Genomic DNA, 16,508 nt, shown 5'->3' with positions numbered 1-16,508 from the left:
GTAGTATAACGGCTACCCTGGATCCTGATTCTCTGTAAATAATATTCCCTCCATTGTTTGATGTACAATGATAAAGCACAATGCAATGCTTTGTTAACCTTGGCTAATTAAGATCCACTATTAGTACTTGGGGAGCAGAGGAAATTGCCTTTATTGTAACGCATGTGATGGTCTGTTGCAATCAACCACGGCCGACGAGTGAAATTTATATTACCACTAATTAGCTGACTGAGGAAGCAAAAACAACACTCCAAAGTTCTCATAGCTTTTGCAGCCATGAAGAATTCAGTCTGTAGCCTAATTTTCAATGTTTAAATATAGACTGTTGGAGAATGGAACACAATTGTCATGGATGACAGCTTTTTAAAGTGATGCTGTGTCTACAAAGGGGTTTTTGGGAGTATTTCTATCTCTGGCGTAATATCAGTTAGTGATAATCAGAATTCTCTAGGTTTCAGAGATTCTTTTTGAGTCAGAATAAGGGCTCAAAGTCTCAGATACCCTTCTGTGCTGTGTGATGTTGAGATAGACCAAATGAATGACCTGGATCTCAGTGTTACTTGAATTGGTTTGGACATGAACCCAAATGTCAAGATCGTACTTCACCAGAGAGCCGCTTTCCCAGCAGGATACATGTTAAAATTAACCCATATCCGCACTGCAGTGGGTAGTATGGTGTTGGTTTAAGGCTAAACACACCTTGACGTCAGCAAGACATACAGTCTCTCATCTGCTGAGCAACCTGCCTTCCCAGTAACTGGTGTTTGACTAAGCCAACATTTACATTCTACTAAAGCTTCTTCCTCTGAAAGGTATGCAGTTGTGATTCAGTCTCATCTTTCAGTTATTAGAAATTGCTTGGTTTCTGCTTTGGATACCGTCTCTACCTTCCTCCAGTGCTGGATCCAATGTCCCTTTTGTTGTTGCTATTTCCGCCCTCCAACACTGTAGTATGAAGTCACTTTCCATCTGCTCTCTCATAAGCTAAGTAAGTCAATCAAGCCACTGAAGATTCCCATTACTGCAACATTTTTTCCTACTCTTAAATCAATTTTGTGTCTCTCTTCCATTACTAAGGATTCTGATGTGTATGGATGAGGACTACTGATACAGCTTTCAGTCGTGGGTGCAGGCTCACACTGCCCATTTTGTGCACTCTGAGGCAGTATGTGAGCTACTTTTTGCCCATAAATCAATTGAACTCAGATCCCTAGAGGTTTTTTAGGATCCCTCCTAGGCAGGCCAGAGTCTCCTCTTTTGTTGGGCTGGATAGTGTCCCATGTTCCTACCTGTGGAATTTTGGCTTTGGCTTTAGTATTATATGTTATTTCTTTGATGGGTTCAGTTTCCCAATTGATCCAGATCAGGAGCTACACTGGCTCTGGAATGACTTGTCCCTTCTTCTAAGGAGAGCTTGGACAGACTTGAGGGTCTGATCCTTTGGGTTCTCATTGTGCAAGAAGGTGAGGCTGTCAGGCAAGACTATCCAATTCCTTGTCTATGTTGAACCATGATCTAATATACTGACACTTGGCACAGGCTGCATGCAACAACACAAATTAAAGACTCAGGTAACAGCTTGGGATTTTGTCTTCAGCTGTGTCTTCCCTCAGTGGATGTCAAAGTGTTCTGAGGTGCAAAAACAGCATAGCCACTAGTTTTACACCCGGCCAGGTAAGCCTTACCATGGGAACTATATGACACTGTACGATCACATTTTGAGGTCATTGTCACTCTTGAACTGTTGTTCAACACTCCTCATGTAACACAGGCATGCCCCGAGACTTGTGGGAGATCTGTAGCCTGTGTATGACAGCTCTCAGGGCCATATCCTCTTTTTGAGGAACATATTATATGATCCTTTGCAACAGATGACATCCCTCATGGCAAAGCTCATTACCCTGAGCAGCAGGCCTGGGTGAGGGTCCTGCAACCAGCTGTGACCATGACCAGTGGATTAGCAAAGTGCACTGAGACCTGGGCTTACTGGAATGAAAGGCCTGGCTCTGGAATGACTCCTCCCTTCATCTCAGCAGAGCTTGGACAGACTTGAAGGTCTGCTCCTTTGGGTTCCCATTGTGCTAGAATGTGCATCCACATGGATGCAAAGCAGGCGTTCATGGCTGTGAATATTTCCTATTACCCACTGGTAACTCTTTTGTGGTTCCTAGACACCTACTGAATATTTTCCTCTGCTTGCAGGGTTTACCTCGGATACACCACAGTTTCAGAGCTAGTCATCCATGTCTCTTCTGTTGGGGAAGTTCCAGATTCCCTGTATTTGTCACCATCGTTGTGTGACAGGACATAGGTGTATGGTCCAAACATGCTGAAGTTCAAGGCTCAGGATATATTACCGCACTGGCTTATGTTTAATTGTTGAAATGTCACATGCACTATTTAAAATTAAACTGCCTATTTTTCGATGCCTATTTGAATCCTTTTAGGAGATACCTTCAAAATTACTCCTGGGAAAAGGGCTTTCATCCTGTGCATACACAAAGAGTGACATGTGTCCACAGCCAGCCAGAGGCTCAGCGTGACATTTTCTGCAGTTTAAGCTGAACAAGGGTAAAATGCATAAATTCAGTGCTGCTGAGTTCTGGAGGTCTCCAGTTCTCTGACCCTAAGGAGAATCATGCTGTATGCATATGGGAGTAGGAGGGAGGCATCCGAGATACCTGAGTTGTTGACTTCACTAGGACAATCCACTGCTTTAGGAATTGTGCTCAGATCAGTTCCAGGAGGTATGCCTGATGAAGACGATGGTTGTACCCTGTTAGCTGGAGTGTCTGCTGTTCAAGCGACAGCAATCATGTTACTCTACTACGGGTGTCTGAAAAATCAGAACTGTCAGACCTAAAGATACTTTATAAAAAGTCTTTGAAACTTTAGTGTAGGGTTTTCTAGCATGTGTAGTGAGGGTTCTGTTCTTTAGAAAAGGTTTTAATAGCAGCAATAATATTTCGATAATGCTTCATCCAAAAGGTTGCTTGAGATTTATAAACCAACTATTTTACTTTTTGTGCTTTGGTTTACCCAGCTCTAAAATATATTAAATATTTACCTCAGTGGGGTGTTATGGGGATTTAGTCTGTTCAAGTGATGCGTCAAGATCAGTCAGGAAGCATGCTTTTGAATAAAAACCAGACTTACTGTGTTTTTCATGTGAAGATGCTGGCTTTCTGCAAAAAAAATATGAGCTCCTTTGTATTTTTTCAATCAAGGTTCTGGACAAAATTGTAAAACAGATAAAAAAATTAATAGGAATGGTCACTTTGGGTAGTCTTCAAACAACATTTATCTGGTTTTTTTCCTGGATCTATCCCAATGCGTTGACAGGAAAATGCTTAAGAGTATCTGTGAGGCTGAAAGTGGAATTTCTGATGAATTCAGAGCTTCCAGAGCAGCAGCAGCAGCTCAAACAACTGTGGTGCTAATACACTTCAGAATTGGAAACTCAATAGGAAAAAAAAAAAGTTAAAAGAAGAAAAGTATCTGCTGACTTCTGTTTTCAGAAGCATGGCTTCAGCCTTGTTTTCCTGTGGCAATCAATGATTCATGAATTCAGGACTGGAGTGCTATCGTCTGAGAAAAACATTGCATGCCTGTGGTTTGTTTTGCACAATAACAGTTTTCAAGGTGACAGGTGCTGGAGTAGTATGATAGATTGGGTAGAGTGAATCTAGTCTGGCTTGGGTTTGCTGGAATTCCATCAGCCAGAAGGTCTCAGACATTTTCTTGGTGTAGACCCCACCTTAGCAGAGAGAATGTGTTATGGCCAGTCCTTTACATTACCTCCCTCCCATTCGTAATCAGGAAACATTCCTGTGGCCACCCAAGCAAATACATACATGGTTAAGTAATATTAGGAAAATATTTCATGAATTCTTAGCTGTCTTTTAATCCAGCAACTGAGAACAAGGAGTTTAGCCAACATCAAATGACTGGCCAGGTCTGTGTGGATCGGCAGCAGCCCATATATCACATCTTAGAGATCTCAGTTTTACAAAATCCTGTGGAGCAGATGCTCCACATTTTGCTGCTGCTAACTGCTGTGCTCATTGTATTTTCTTGGCCCATACAATGTACCTGGACTATCTGGGCTTGTTCTAAATATAACACAAAATTTTCTTGTATTGACAGAAACCCTATGTCTGTAAAATCCCTGGCTGCACGAAGAGATACACAGATCCTAGTTCCCTCAGGAAACACGTCAAGACCGTGCACGGGCCTGATGCCCATGTCACGAAGAAGCAGCGCAATGATGTTCACCCACGACCACCTCCACTCAAGGAAAATGGAGACAATGAGGCAAGCGCCAAGCAGAGCAGCAAAGTTTCAGAGGAGAGCCCCGAGGCCAACAGCACCACAAGGAGCATGGAGGATTGCTTACAAGTCAAAACGATAAAAACAGAGAATTCTGTGGTAAGAGCAGTTGCTCTTAGCAGAAGTGATGTGGCCCCTAATTTCTGCAACACAATGGGGGCATGAAGTGTTTGCATGCCATTTACCTCTCCAGGCAGTTGCCCTTCACCTGCCAACACCCTAGAGTTCAAGTCTGGAGATGAAACTGCAGGGCAGGGCACAGTCCCTTACATTTTACACCTTTATACCCAGCATCTCAAATCCCCACCCTCATAATCATGGGGGCCGTGTGATGCCCACTGTTGAGCTTGACCTAGTACTGGGAAAGTAGGTAAAACTTGAGAGTGTTGTGGTTAAATGAGCTTTACCTGCCTCATCAACCATAGGGCGCAGACCAATGAACACTTCTTGAAGCAGAAGTCCTGGCTTAAGCAGTCCCTTTTTTCCTCCTCCCTGCACCCTTTGCTCCTTTTCTTTCCAGACTGCTGCTGCACAGCAGTTCTACCAACACAACTCTGTTGTGGCCTGTCTGATGAATCCAGTGGGGATAAAAGTAGCTGTTTATTTTTGTTTGGTATCTTAAAGCAAGTTCAGTTCCTCGGTCCTGTGCACCATACACAGAGGCATAGAATTGCTGTGGCTGACAGGGACTTCTTGAGATCATCTAGTCCAACCTCCTGGCTCAAGCAAAGTTCCCTAGAGCAAATTGCTCAGGAGTACATGAGTTCAATACACAGATCCCAGCTGCCACAGAAAATTGTAGTGGGATGATGGGATGGAGGACTAAAACCAGAAATAAACATGGGAACCATGATCATACTTTGCAAGCTCATGAGTGGCCACCAGCTGAAGCAAAGACTATTTATCAGCCTTCTGGCTATTACAGCAGCTCCACAGTGGGCAGTAGTGTGTTCAGCGGTGCTAATGAGCTGTGTACACATTCCATCCTCTTCCATCCCATGCAGGGAGCCCACCTGTTCTTGAGCGCACCATTGCTGGTGGAGGAGATGGAGCATTGCAACACATGGGTCGCTTTTGCCTTTTGATGCTTCTCTTCACCTTTGTACCCAAAGCTCTGGTCTGCTGAACCAGTTCAGAGTAGGGCAGGGTAAGGGCTAGATACAGCAGAAAAGACCTTTACCTGAAAAGGAGATTGTTCACACAGTCTCCAGATCTCTACTAGAGCTAAAATTACTTTGGGCTCCAAAATACATATTTTCTTGATTTAAATCCAGGTTAAGTTTGCTATTCCTATGAAACAACACACCCTGGAGCTACGAAGATTTTCCAAAAAAAGGTTAAGGGATGTGTTGTTGGAGAAATTACTAATTAGCAGCATTCAGTTAGGAAGGGATAGAATATTATCACATCCATAGTGTCTCTAACTGACTAAAGGAACAGTTTTACTGTGATGAGGCTCTGTATTGGGTTACAAATACTGAGTGTGAGAACCACTGGACAGAATGACCTCTCTCCCATAGTCTTCCTCCATGTGTTTTTCTTTTTTTGTGTGAAAACTTGGACACAATCACAGCTCCCCACCCCGTTTATCCCGAAGGTGTGGGTTTGTTTTCCTAGGGCTGTGTGCTCCCAGGGCTGCAGCCAAGCTGACGGCCTGGTGGCCGGGCTTTGGGTCAAATGTTCCTCTCGGCTCTCCCTGTCCAGCACTGTGTGCTTCACTTCTAATGGGCAGCACCTGACCTGGCAGGCCCATATCCAAATCCTGTTTCCTGATTGAGGTCAGGGTGGTGGGAGGGTTGAGATGCTTCACTGGTTCCCATCACTCAGGAGTCTTGTTTTGACCCAGCTTTGAGTCTAATCCCGAACCCACAGAGACCGGTGGGAAGTCTCTCACAGGTGTGTTTATCTGGGCCCCCAAAAGTGCATGACAGAGAAGATGGGGTACAGGAGAGAGAGTGGTGCTGTCAATTTATATTGTATTCTGCACTTCTCTGCTGCTCCTTTTACTAACATGGTCCTTTCTGTTAATGCTGTCTTTGTCCTAACAACCTGTTCTTTATTCCCACTTACTTTTCCTTACTCTACCTTCCTAAGGACAGTCGGTACTAAGGTGAGCAAAGAAACCCATTCTGTTAAAATAGCTGTATAACACATGGTCTCCTTCAGACCTCGTGTCTTCAGCTGGGAAGAGATGGAGGGGTGTGGAGCAATGGGAAGAGGGTATTTGCTTGAGTGCAGAAAAGGGGAGGACAAAATCAGTGCCCCGGGATTCCCTTTGCCACCTTTGTCCCAGCATCACTTCTTGTCATTAAATCCTGGGATTGCAGTCTCTACCATCCCAATGGAAGGACTGTGAGCCCATCAGAGCCAGTCAGCCCTGCCCAGGAGGGCTTCTAGGAGCGAAGTGAAACACTGAATCACCCCACACTCCCACCTTTGCCTAGGGCAAAGTATGTTGCCTTTTCAGCACTCCCTTTTTTTTGCTGGAGCAGGGGCCTCAAGCAGAGAGGCCAAGCATCCTGTCTGGTAGCCCCAACAGTTACCTCAGAGCAAGTTCAGACCATTTAGTGTCTGCTGCAAATAAACTATTCAATATGAAATGTAGTTCCTAATGTAAATAAGATAAATATTTATGGTGCTTATCTGCCTTATCTGCAAGTGGGAGTTGGCAAATAGTGAACCAGGTTTTTATCTGGCTGGGAAGGTTGTCAGCTAACCTAATTATATGTTAAGGTATTTTAAAGACAGAAATGCGTTGTGTCTGAAATACTCAGGCCTTGATCCTGTGTTAGATATGCCAGTGTTTGCTGCAATATACATTGCACAATCAGGTAACATACTGCTTTTCTAAGCATCTATCCTTAATCTTTTGGCGAAACAACATTTGATTTCTCTCCATCCTCTAGTTGAACCCACCACAGTTTTTACATCTGTGGGGTGCTGCCCCACCCTCCTTCCCCAAGGAAGGTGCCCCTGCCCTCTGGTAGAGCTGAGATCCTACAGCAGGGAAGGGTAACAAGAAAGGGCCAAACATCTGGAGTCTGCTGGGGCTGTTGGGCTCCTAGTTTCTTCCATCCGTATTTCCATCTGCCCAACTCCTCCTCTTTTCCTTCCCCAAGATGTGTCAGTCCAGTCCTGGTGGCCAGTCGTCGTGCAGCAGTGAGCCGTCACCCCTTGGCAGCACCAACAACAATGACAGTGGAGTAGAAATGAACATACATAGTGGGGGAAGTCTGGGAGATCTGACAGCATTGGATGACAACGCTCCTGTTGTGGACTCAACGGTTTCATCTGGTAATTCAACGGTCAGCCTGCAGCTAAGGAAACACATGACGACAATGCAACGACTTGAACAGCTCAAGAAAGAGAAACTCAAGACAGTTAAGGATTCCTGCTCATGGGTGAACCCAGCTCCACAAGCCAGAAACACCAAGCTGCCTCCCATCTCAGGAAGTGGTAAGCTGTGGGTCTGGGCCATGTCCTATAGGAACCCTCCAGACTTTGACTCAGGTTTCATAACTAAGAGTCTGCCCTGGAGAAGGATCGTTTCTTATTACCTCTGAGTCAGCCCTTGGTGGACTGGAGAGCTTAGGTGTAAACATAGCCATCTGATGATATGCAACAGAAACCTAGATTCTCAGCGCTATGAAAGAAGGCAGAGGTGTCGGTGTCCTTCTTGTTTCTGGGCTTGCCCAGGACCCGACCACAGATGTCCTTAGTGTCCCAGCAGCAGCTGCAAGACTGCTTGGCTTTATTCCAAGTTCCCCAAGGGCTAATGTGCCTCCTGGGAGACTGCTGGAGAACAGCAGTAATCCAAACAAGCCCTCCATCCCAGATCTTGTTCCGACAGGCCTTTTGTCTCTTAAAGAGCTCCTGGCTATTGCCTACAGCTTCATATGCTAGTTTCCCACTGGCTGGGAATTCCTGATAAAGGCATCTTTATGATCCCTACAGTGCTCCTCTAACTTTGCCAAGAAGTCACAAGGCATAGGACCTGGCTATTACTCAGGGCTTGGTATATTGGAGCTATTGGTTTACTCTGGGAAGAGCCTTTGAGTGTCAACTTTTGGGCTGTCATCTTTCTACCCCAACTGCTGTGCATCTGTCCCAGTGAGCATCTGTAGTTGTAGCCATGCGCTGTCCCTGTGACACTGTTCATACCAGTACTACATTTTTACTACTGAGAGAAGCCCACGTGGAGGCACTTGCTCAGCAGCTGAGCATCAGCAGGGTACACATTACAAAGACTTTGCAGCAGGGAGTTCTTGTCTTTTCTCCTCAGCCTTCTTGCTTTTTGTGCATGGACATAGAGCTGGAGATGAAGCTTTGAATTCAGTGACAAAAAATAAAATACACTGTAAAATTATTCCTGTAAAATACTTGGGGATTGCCTTGTGTGTCTGTGTTCTGGCACCAAGAACACTAGCAAGTGGAATTTCTCAGCTTAACTAAACCTTTTCCTTTCCTGCAATCTTTCTCCTAGGCTCTGTTCTAGAAAATAGTGGTGGTTCTGCTGCGCTGCCTAATCCCAGAATAATGGAGCTGTCTGTCAATGAGGTTACCATGCTGAACCAACTCAATGAGCGCCGTGACAGTACAACAAGCACCATCAGCTCTGCCTACACTGTCAGCCGCAGATCATCAGGGATCTCCCCATACTTCTCCAGCCGCCGTTCCAGCGAGGCTTCACAGCTCGGGCACCGTCCCAATAACACAAGCTCTGCCGACTCCTATGACCCAATTTCGACAGATGCCTCCCGTCGGTCGAGTGAGGCAAGCCAGTGCAGTGGAATGCCAGGTCTGCTGAACCTCACACCAGCTCAGCACTACAGGTTAAAAGCCAAATACGCTGCTGCCACTGGGGGCCCTCCTCCAACCCCCCTGCCAAATATGGAGAGGATGACCCTGAAGAACAGGATCTCACTTATGGATGGGCCAGACCCCACCTTGCCCTCCATCCGACTCCCACCAGGTCCCAGGCGTTGCAGTGATGGTAACACCTATGGCTACCCATCAGCCGCAGCATTTCCCCACGAGGTGCCAGGCAACTGCACGAGGCGAGCAAGTGACCCAGTGAGGAGACCTGCTGGAGACCCCCAGGCCCTCCCACGAGTTCACCGCTTCAACAGCACCAACAGCATGAACCCCTTCCATCCTCCACACCCTATGGACAGGAGGAATTTTGGCCCTCAGAGCTATGGTCGCTCCGATGGGAGCCTTCCACGGCACACCTACTCACCCCAGCCGCTGAGCATCGCTGAAAACATCACCATGGAAGCTATGTCTGGGGAGGCAGAGGCGCCCATTGGAGATGATGACATTATGTTGCCAGACGATGTGGTGCAGTACATCAAATCCCAGAGCAACAGGACAGTAGCTGAGAGTACTTCCATGGGGTACAGCAATGAGATGCAGAGCTTCCAGGGAAATGGGAAACTGCAGCCTCCAGCCTTGCCTGGCCAGCGCAGGATGGCGATGGCTGAGACGAGCATGAGCCAGTTGGGACCCATGATGGCAGAATGTCCCATGAGCTTTGATACTTCCTCAGACATGAATAAAAATAACATGCCTGTCCAGTGGAATGAAGTCAGCTCGGGAACGGTTGATATCATGTCCAATCAGTCAAAGCAGCAGTTTTCTCAAGGGAACTTAGCAGTGGTCCAGCAGAAGCAGAACTTTGGTCAGTACCAGAACTACAATCAGCAGCAGATGCAGCTGCCAGAAAACAGCATGAATGTAGCACAGCAGAGCTTTATGCAAAGAAATGTGGGCATGGATGGGCAGAGGCTAAACTGTATGCAGCTGCGGCAGCAGTCTGTGAATCTAGGTGCTGGTATGAACCCTGATCTGGGCTTGCACACAGGATATAACCAACCTCATCAGATGCTGAGCCCCAGTGCAATCGGCAGCAACCCTAATCAGATGTCTCCTTGTAGCAGCATGGCAGCCAAATCTGGACAACACCTTCACTCTCAGCAAATGGACGTGGCGACTGGCCAGTTTTTAATGTCTGGCAGCAACAGTGAGCGCACAATGCTGGGCCAGGTCATGCCCGAACCGAGTCAGCAGAACTACTCATCTCAGCAGACCCACCTGAACTTCCCGATGGCTCAGGAGGCCTTTCATCAGCCCATCATGACCTCTAACCAGCCCAGCTTTGAGCCTCAGCAGAGCATGATGGGTTCAGCCACACAGGCGTATCAGCCCGGCATGGTCCAGCCTCGTCCTCCGCCTGAGCCGAGCCCAGCCAGCAGATCCCGAGGCCTCCGCACTGTTCAGCAGCTGGGCTACATGAGAACTGCCCACCCTACAAACACCCTCAGCCCGGGCCAAGAGGCAGCGGAGGCTGCCCATAAAAGAACCGGCGATATGTTGGCAGCACCGGCCCAACAGTGTGTGGATGGCACAAGGGAAAACAATTTGATGTGCTATTATGGTCAAATCCACATGTATGAACAGAACAGCAGCTTCGATAATCACACGGACTGCCGGGTCAGACAGCAGCAGTGTGCGCTGAACAGCAAGCCGGCCACTCTGCCTTCCCCGGGCACAAACCAGGTGTCCAGCACGGTGGACTCACAAGGTCTTGAGCCGCCCCAGATAGATTTTGATGCCATCATGGATGATGGGGACCATTCGAGCCTGATGTCAGGAACCCTGAGCCCCAGCATTCTGCAGAACCTCTCCCAGAACTCCTCCCGCCTGACGACTCCACGAAACTCTCTGACACTGCCTACCATACCCACAGGAATAAGCAATATGGCAATAGGTGATATGAGCTCCATGCTAACCACGCTGGCGGAAGAGAGCAAATTTCTAAACATGATGTCATAACAGTAAAGCACAAGGCCTTAGCTCTATCCAAGGGGCTGTGCGTGAAGCAGTTTCATGAATGTGCTTTACAAAAATAATCTGTTTCAATAGAGTAGGTTTTTTATAAGTATTAAATACATTAAAGGGTTTCAAAATGAAAATTTAAGAAAGTCTCTGTACAGAATTATGTATATCCAGGCAGTTCAGCACTGCAGGGCTGCACCTCTGGTGTTATTTTTGGGCTTAAGTTTCCCAGAGCACTGAGCGGTATCTCCACCAAGCTAGGGGACAGCATGAGTGTGGTTAGAGATGAAACCCTCCCTCCCGGCAGCCCTGTAAATGATAATCCTCATCAGTTTTTGTCACTTACATTTATGAAAAATTCCATTTTCAACCCGTCCCAGAAAAAAATGGGAGGATGTGGTTTTGATCAGAATTAAAGCCATAGTATGTACTCTGCTCTGAGGAGAGTAGGGTTTAGTTAAGTCTCCAAACAAGCCCTCTGCCAGCAGTATTGTTTTATACAATGAATACCTTTGTATCTTGCAAAGAGCATTGATTTCAAATGGCTTCTCAGCAAAGTGCCTTACCATGCTTTCGTGTTAAGTAGCCAAGGCCTCTCTTCCTTTAAAAATCAAATATAATGTATTGCCAGAAGCGTATATAAAATGTACATTTAAAAAAACATAGTGGTGTTTCTAAGAAAACATTGGAAAGACACATTGATGAGACACATAAAAGGTGAATGCACACTTTGATCTGATGTGTTTACAACGTGGTTTATATCATGTGCAGAGTGGAGCAGAGGCCTGGGAACAACAATCACTGGGAAATAATCCCCCGTGGCAGGAAGGCTCCATCGTGCAGACTGACACATGCATAACTATGCGCCCTCTGAGCGCAGTGACTTTCTGCGAGGGCCCCACATGCATCTTTAATGCCAGGTTTCTGAAGCACGGATTATCATATCCCTGTGCAGCTTTGCAACAGCTTCGCTTTCTTTTGGGTTTTCCATGCTAAGGTGCTCACATATAAAAGTGATGGTGATGGAGAGAGTTTTGTGATTGTTTCAGCCAAGTCTGCACTGTGGCGGTGTTGTGGGAGCTGGTTTATCTGGCCAGGGTTCGTCTGTGTAAAATACTCCATGCCGGGCTCTGCCCTGAGCTCCGTGCACACAACAGGTGTATAGTTGTGCTGATGCAAGGCCAGACATGAGCTAATACACCTGCTCTGCAAGGAGGCTTGTTGGCATGTACCCAGTGCTGCATTAACATGTCTCACAGCTCTGATCAGCACGAAAAGAGCTGCTGCATCCAAAAAATACACCATGGACAACCCAGGCGTTATTTTGGCTAGTGCTTTGTGTACAGTATATAGCTACTCTTTGTACTTAGCCTGATTCAGTTCAGCACTGCACCTGCAGTCTACAGTGTAGGCAAACGTCTGGATATTCTAAAAATGGGTATTTGAGTCAAAATAGTAGCTTCATCTGTGAGAATCTCTCGGAAATGTCATTTTGGAAGATATGAGAGGAGCAGGGCTTCCCAAAGCGAAATCCTCCACCAAAATATAACTGCTTTTAATAATGATCTGCTGTTTCCAGGCCAGTCCCACCCGGCATTGAAGTCAATCTTAGTTGCATTACTTATTTTTACTGTCCTTAGACAAAAGGATAGAAGTGGTGCAGTGCATGTACTTGGGCAAGAGGCCTTGATAACTTCTGACTGTGTTGAATAAGGACAACTCTCCTCGTCCTGCTCTCATAGCATCAGATACTTTGTACGCAGTGTGTTGAATGGCAGGGGACAAGTGTGACATCCCCTCCAGGTTCTCACAGTTTTTGACCTGACAAGCATCTGCAGAGCTTCACTTCCTCCTTCCCACCTCCCTTCTTCCCCTCCTATTCATGTGATGTTCTCACTTGCATCCAGCTCCATCCCCTGCATGGGACAGGGACAGCTCTAAAAAGGTTCTTTCTGGTGTTTCTGCTTTCTTTTTGCACAAAATGATGTCAGGCTTACTGCATGACCAGAGGCTGAGGGGAATGCCACGTGTTGCCTCCAGGCAAGCTTTGCAATATTAGGTACGCCAGCAGCCATGGTTGGCAGTGGTGGGCTGGGACAGCCCTGCTGCCAGGTAGCCCTTGGCATGACTGGTGCAGGGAGGTGCTTTTTAGCATCCTGAGATCTCGCCTGTCTTCATCCCAAATGCAGAGGGTATGCACAGGATGCTCTCACCCCCACCCTTCACCCTCTGAAGCCCCAGTGACTCCTGCTGATGTCCAGGGGGCTTGAGGACAGGAAAGTTAAGCAAGGTGCCTGGATGTTTATTTGTGTCTCCCATGAAACATGTGTTCAAAGGGATTGTTTTATAGTCCGCTGTATATATTTTCCTGCAGTTACTGACCTTGCCCTTGCCTTTGCATTTATGAAAAGAGGGCAGTACATATTTTAGGACATTGTATGGTGTCCGGGATGCTTGGAGTACAATTGGGCATCCCTTGTGCTGAGATGGATCAGAACTTCATGTGTCCTTCAACTGCTAATCTGATTTTTTTCAATAGCTGCGGAGGGCGATAGTGGCTAGAGTCACTCTTCACAGGTATCTCAATAGCAAAAAAACAAATACAAAAGCAAAACCAAATCTCCAATGACTTGAGATTTGTTAGACTTTCCAGTCATGGTCTTCCTTCATTTACTGAAAAAGTATTATAGTAACCATTCCAGCACTGTATATATTATGTATAGAAGATATCGTTACTAAAAGTACTGTAGGTGATTTGTTCTGTCAAATTTATATCTTAAGAACATTTTTAGCTGTTTTCTACATCATACGGAGGTAACATGCTGAACCTGTATATAAACATTTTGTACATTAAAAAGTAATTTTTTTCAGAATACCTTGTGCCTGTTGTTATTGCTTGTTATTGCTAATAATAGTTGGTCTTGATCTGTCATTGCCAGAGTTGATTGTGCTTAGGAACAGCTGCTGAGAAGCTAGATGGGCCTGGTGTGACTCACTGTACAGATGTGCAATGGTCTTGCCTTGAAGAGCTTCCTGCCCAAGTGTCTTTCGTTGGCCTCTTGGCAGAGGGGATTTGAAGAAGGATGACAGTGCAGCAGGGGCAGCAGAGAAAGGCTCAAAGCAAGCACTGGAGAAATTCGGCAATTTTGGCGTCAGAAGATTCATGGCAAAATGGCTCCTCATCTTGGTCAGTGTCCAAAAGGCAACAGAAATGGGACAAATCAGCAGAGTCATGATGGGCCATGACAGCAATTTGTTGAAATTGGGGGTTGGAGAAAGGAGAAATTAATCTATTCACTGTGTGGAAGAAATGATAGGGTGAGCAACATCAGTCATGATTCAGTTAGAGGCCGGTCCAGCCCCTTGATGAGAAAGATTTCATTGGACTGCAGCAAGAGTTTGCTCAGCCACTGAAGAGACTGATTTTCAACTTGATATCATAGAGGTAGATTGCTGTGAACAGGCCTTGATCTTTAAGGGAGGGTGAAGAAGCTGTTCATAAGTGATCCTTACAGGCACAGAAATGAGTTTAGAATAAAGTCAGGTTTTGAGCAAAGCACTTGGCATTTGGTCCAAATGAACCAAGTAGTTTCATGCGGAAGCAACTGAAGGTTATGATGTCCTTATTTTCCTCCATGCAGGACCCCTGCTAAGCTTATTGGTAGAATCAGGTAAGTTTGGAACAAATCCTCACCCTGTCATCAACATTCCTTCACAGTAAGAGATTGGCGTATCCCAATAAAGAATTAGTCTTGCATCTTATTAGACATGCAGGATGGGGTGGATTTCCTCTGGAAGACATCTGTCACTCTCTTAATTGATTAGGGAGCCCTTGTAGCCAGATTAGATTAGACACCTTCTCCAGTAGAGTGAGATGAATCACATGCTCCTGTGAATTTTGCACCAATTTAGTCACTCAGCATAGTTTGAGGTTAAGGCAGTGAACAAGATGTTGATTAATGTGTTAATGATCCCGTTAGTCTGCAAATCCATTGGATAAATATCATACCCCTCTGTACTGTCCAAGAACTACAAATATCATGTTTAAACAAAATGCAGTAATATTATTGAAAGGAAATTGTTCAGAGCTTTTCTATTGACAAAAGGCTTTGGAGACTCAGAACAGCTCCTACTGCTTTTTTACTTCAGACACTTAAAGTGGGTTTCTAATCTAGATCAAATGCAGCTTTTAGCTGGTATTTCACTTTAGAGTTCGATCAGGGCACAATTCTGCCTGTGTGAGAACATACTTATTACTTAAACTGGGCTAACATTTCCTTGGAACCCACTCGAGATAATGTGCCAGCATGTGCATTTTTACTGCTCAGCCATCCTGGCATAAACAGGGATCGAAAGGCTCATTGCTCCAGTTGTAAGCAGGTAATAACCTTCTGCAACAAATATTGTTTATAAGCCGGAGCTTGGAGTTTATATTACTGTGGCAACTTCATAGTATTCAATTAACCTTCTTTTTTAATCATCATATCCCTTATGACAATGAACCATCCTAATGCACCTGATTCTGACCCTCTTTGATTAGCGTTGCCTCACTCCACTCCCAAAACCAAGAGGGGCATTGGCGGAGTAAGATCCCACTCTGGGTGAAACCATCACAGCTCTTTAATATTGCACTAACATCTCAGGTTTTCCTGGAGGCGAGAAAAAGCCCATAAAAGCTACTGTTGCTGGATCTGATTGCACTTACTGAGTACGGAGTCATTCCGATGGCTCTTTATTGCAGTGGTCTCAGTGGGGATGACATAGGAGCTCTTGTTCTTTACGAGCTGTTGGATCTACTTGGAAGAGTATATGTGTTGCAAGTAAATGGCATGTTTTATATTATTGGAAGGACAATTTATGACCAACCAAGGCCTCTTGCAGACAGCTATTTAACTTGTAAGTAAAATGACCTAACACTTAAGAAATTTAGAACCTACAAAACAACCTATGTTGCAGCCAATATACTTATTTCTCCTTGATTTATGCTTCATGTAAAACGTGAAATGGCTATATTAAATATGTTTGCTGTAAAAATAAAAACAAAAAAAAAAGAACAAAGTGATGCTTTCACATATGCTGAAGGTTTGTGACTCTTGTAGCTTCCTGCAATTGCACTAGCATCTCTGGTTAATTGCACAGGTCCTTTCCCCTCCCTATTTGCATTTTCCCTGCACTGGCCTGTCAGGCAGAGATGTCGGGGACATGATGGTCTGCCTGCTGTCAACATTGAAAGAGCTGCTGCCCTCAACTGCAGTGCACTTGCTGGGAATGACTCTCTAAGTGTGAACGGCTTACTGAAAAGCAAACTCTTGTGGCTGTTACGTCTGACCCTCAGAGACTAT

The 16,508-nt window shown here is 45.6% G+C and overlaps 1 protein-coding gene across 6 annotated transcripts in view; it reads left to right on the top strand.

The window, feature by feature from the left end:
• GLI2 (GLI family zinc finger 2) overlaps positions 1-14,000 on the top strand; it is a 197,610-nt gene extending 183,610 nt beyond the window's left edge. For all 6 annotated transcript variants that reach the window (XM_054070500.1, XM_054070501.1, XM_054070503.1 and 3 more), the window contains 3 exons: positions 4,147-4,428; positions 7,449-7,785; positions 8,813-14,000. In XM_054070500.1, the coding sequence (XP_053926475.1) occupies positions 4,147-4,428; positions 7,449-7,785; positions 8,813-11,163 (2,970 nt within the window). In that variant the 3' untranslated portion in view covers positions 11,164-14,000. The remainder of the gene's footprint in view (positions 1-4,146; positions 4,429-7,448; positions 7,786-8,812) is intronic.
• The last annotated feature ends 2,508 nt before the right edge of the window (positions 14,001-16,508 follow it).

This window comes from Cuculus canorus, chromosome 6 (genome assembly GCF_017976375.1).
Source record: "Cuculus canorus isolate bCucCan1 chromosome 6, bCucCan1.pri, whole genome shotgun sequence".
NCBI lineage: Eukaryota > Metazoa > Chordata > Aves > Cuculiformes > Cuculidae > Cuculus > Cuculus canorus.
Note: the sequence above shows the minus strand (reverse complement) of the source record. Positions and strands in the feature narration are given on the sequence as shown.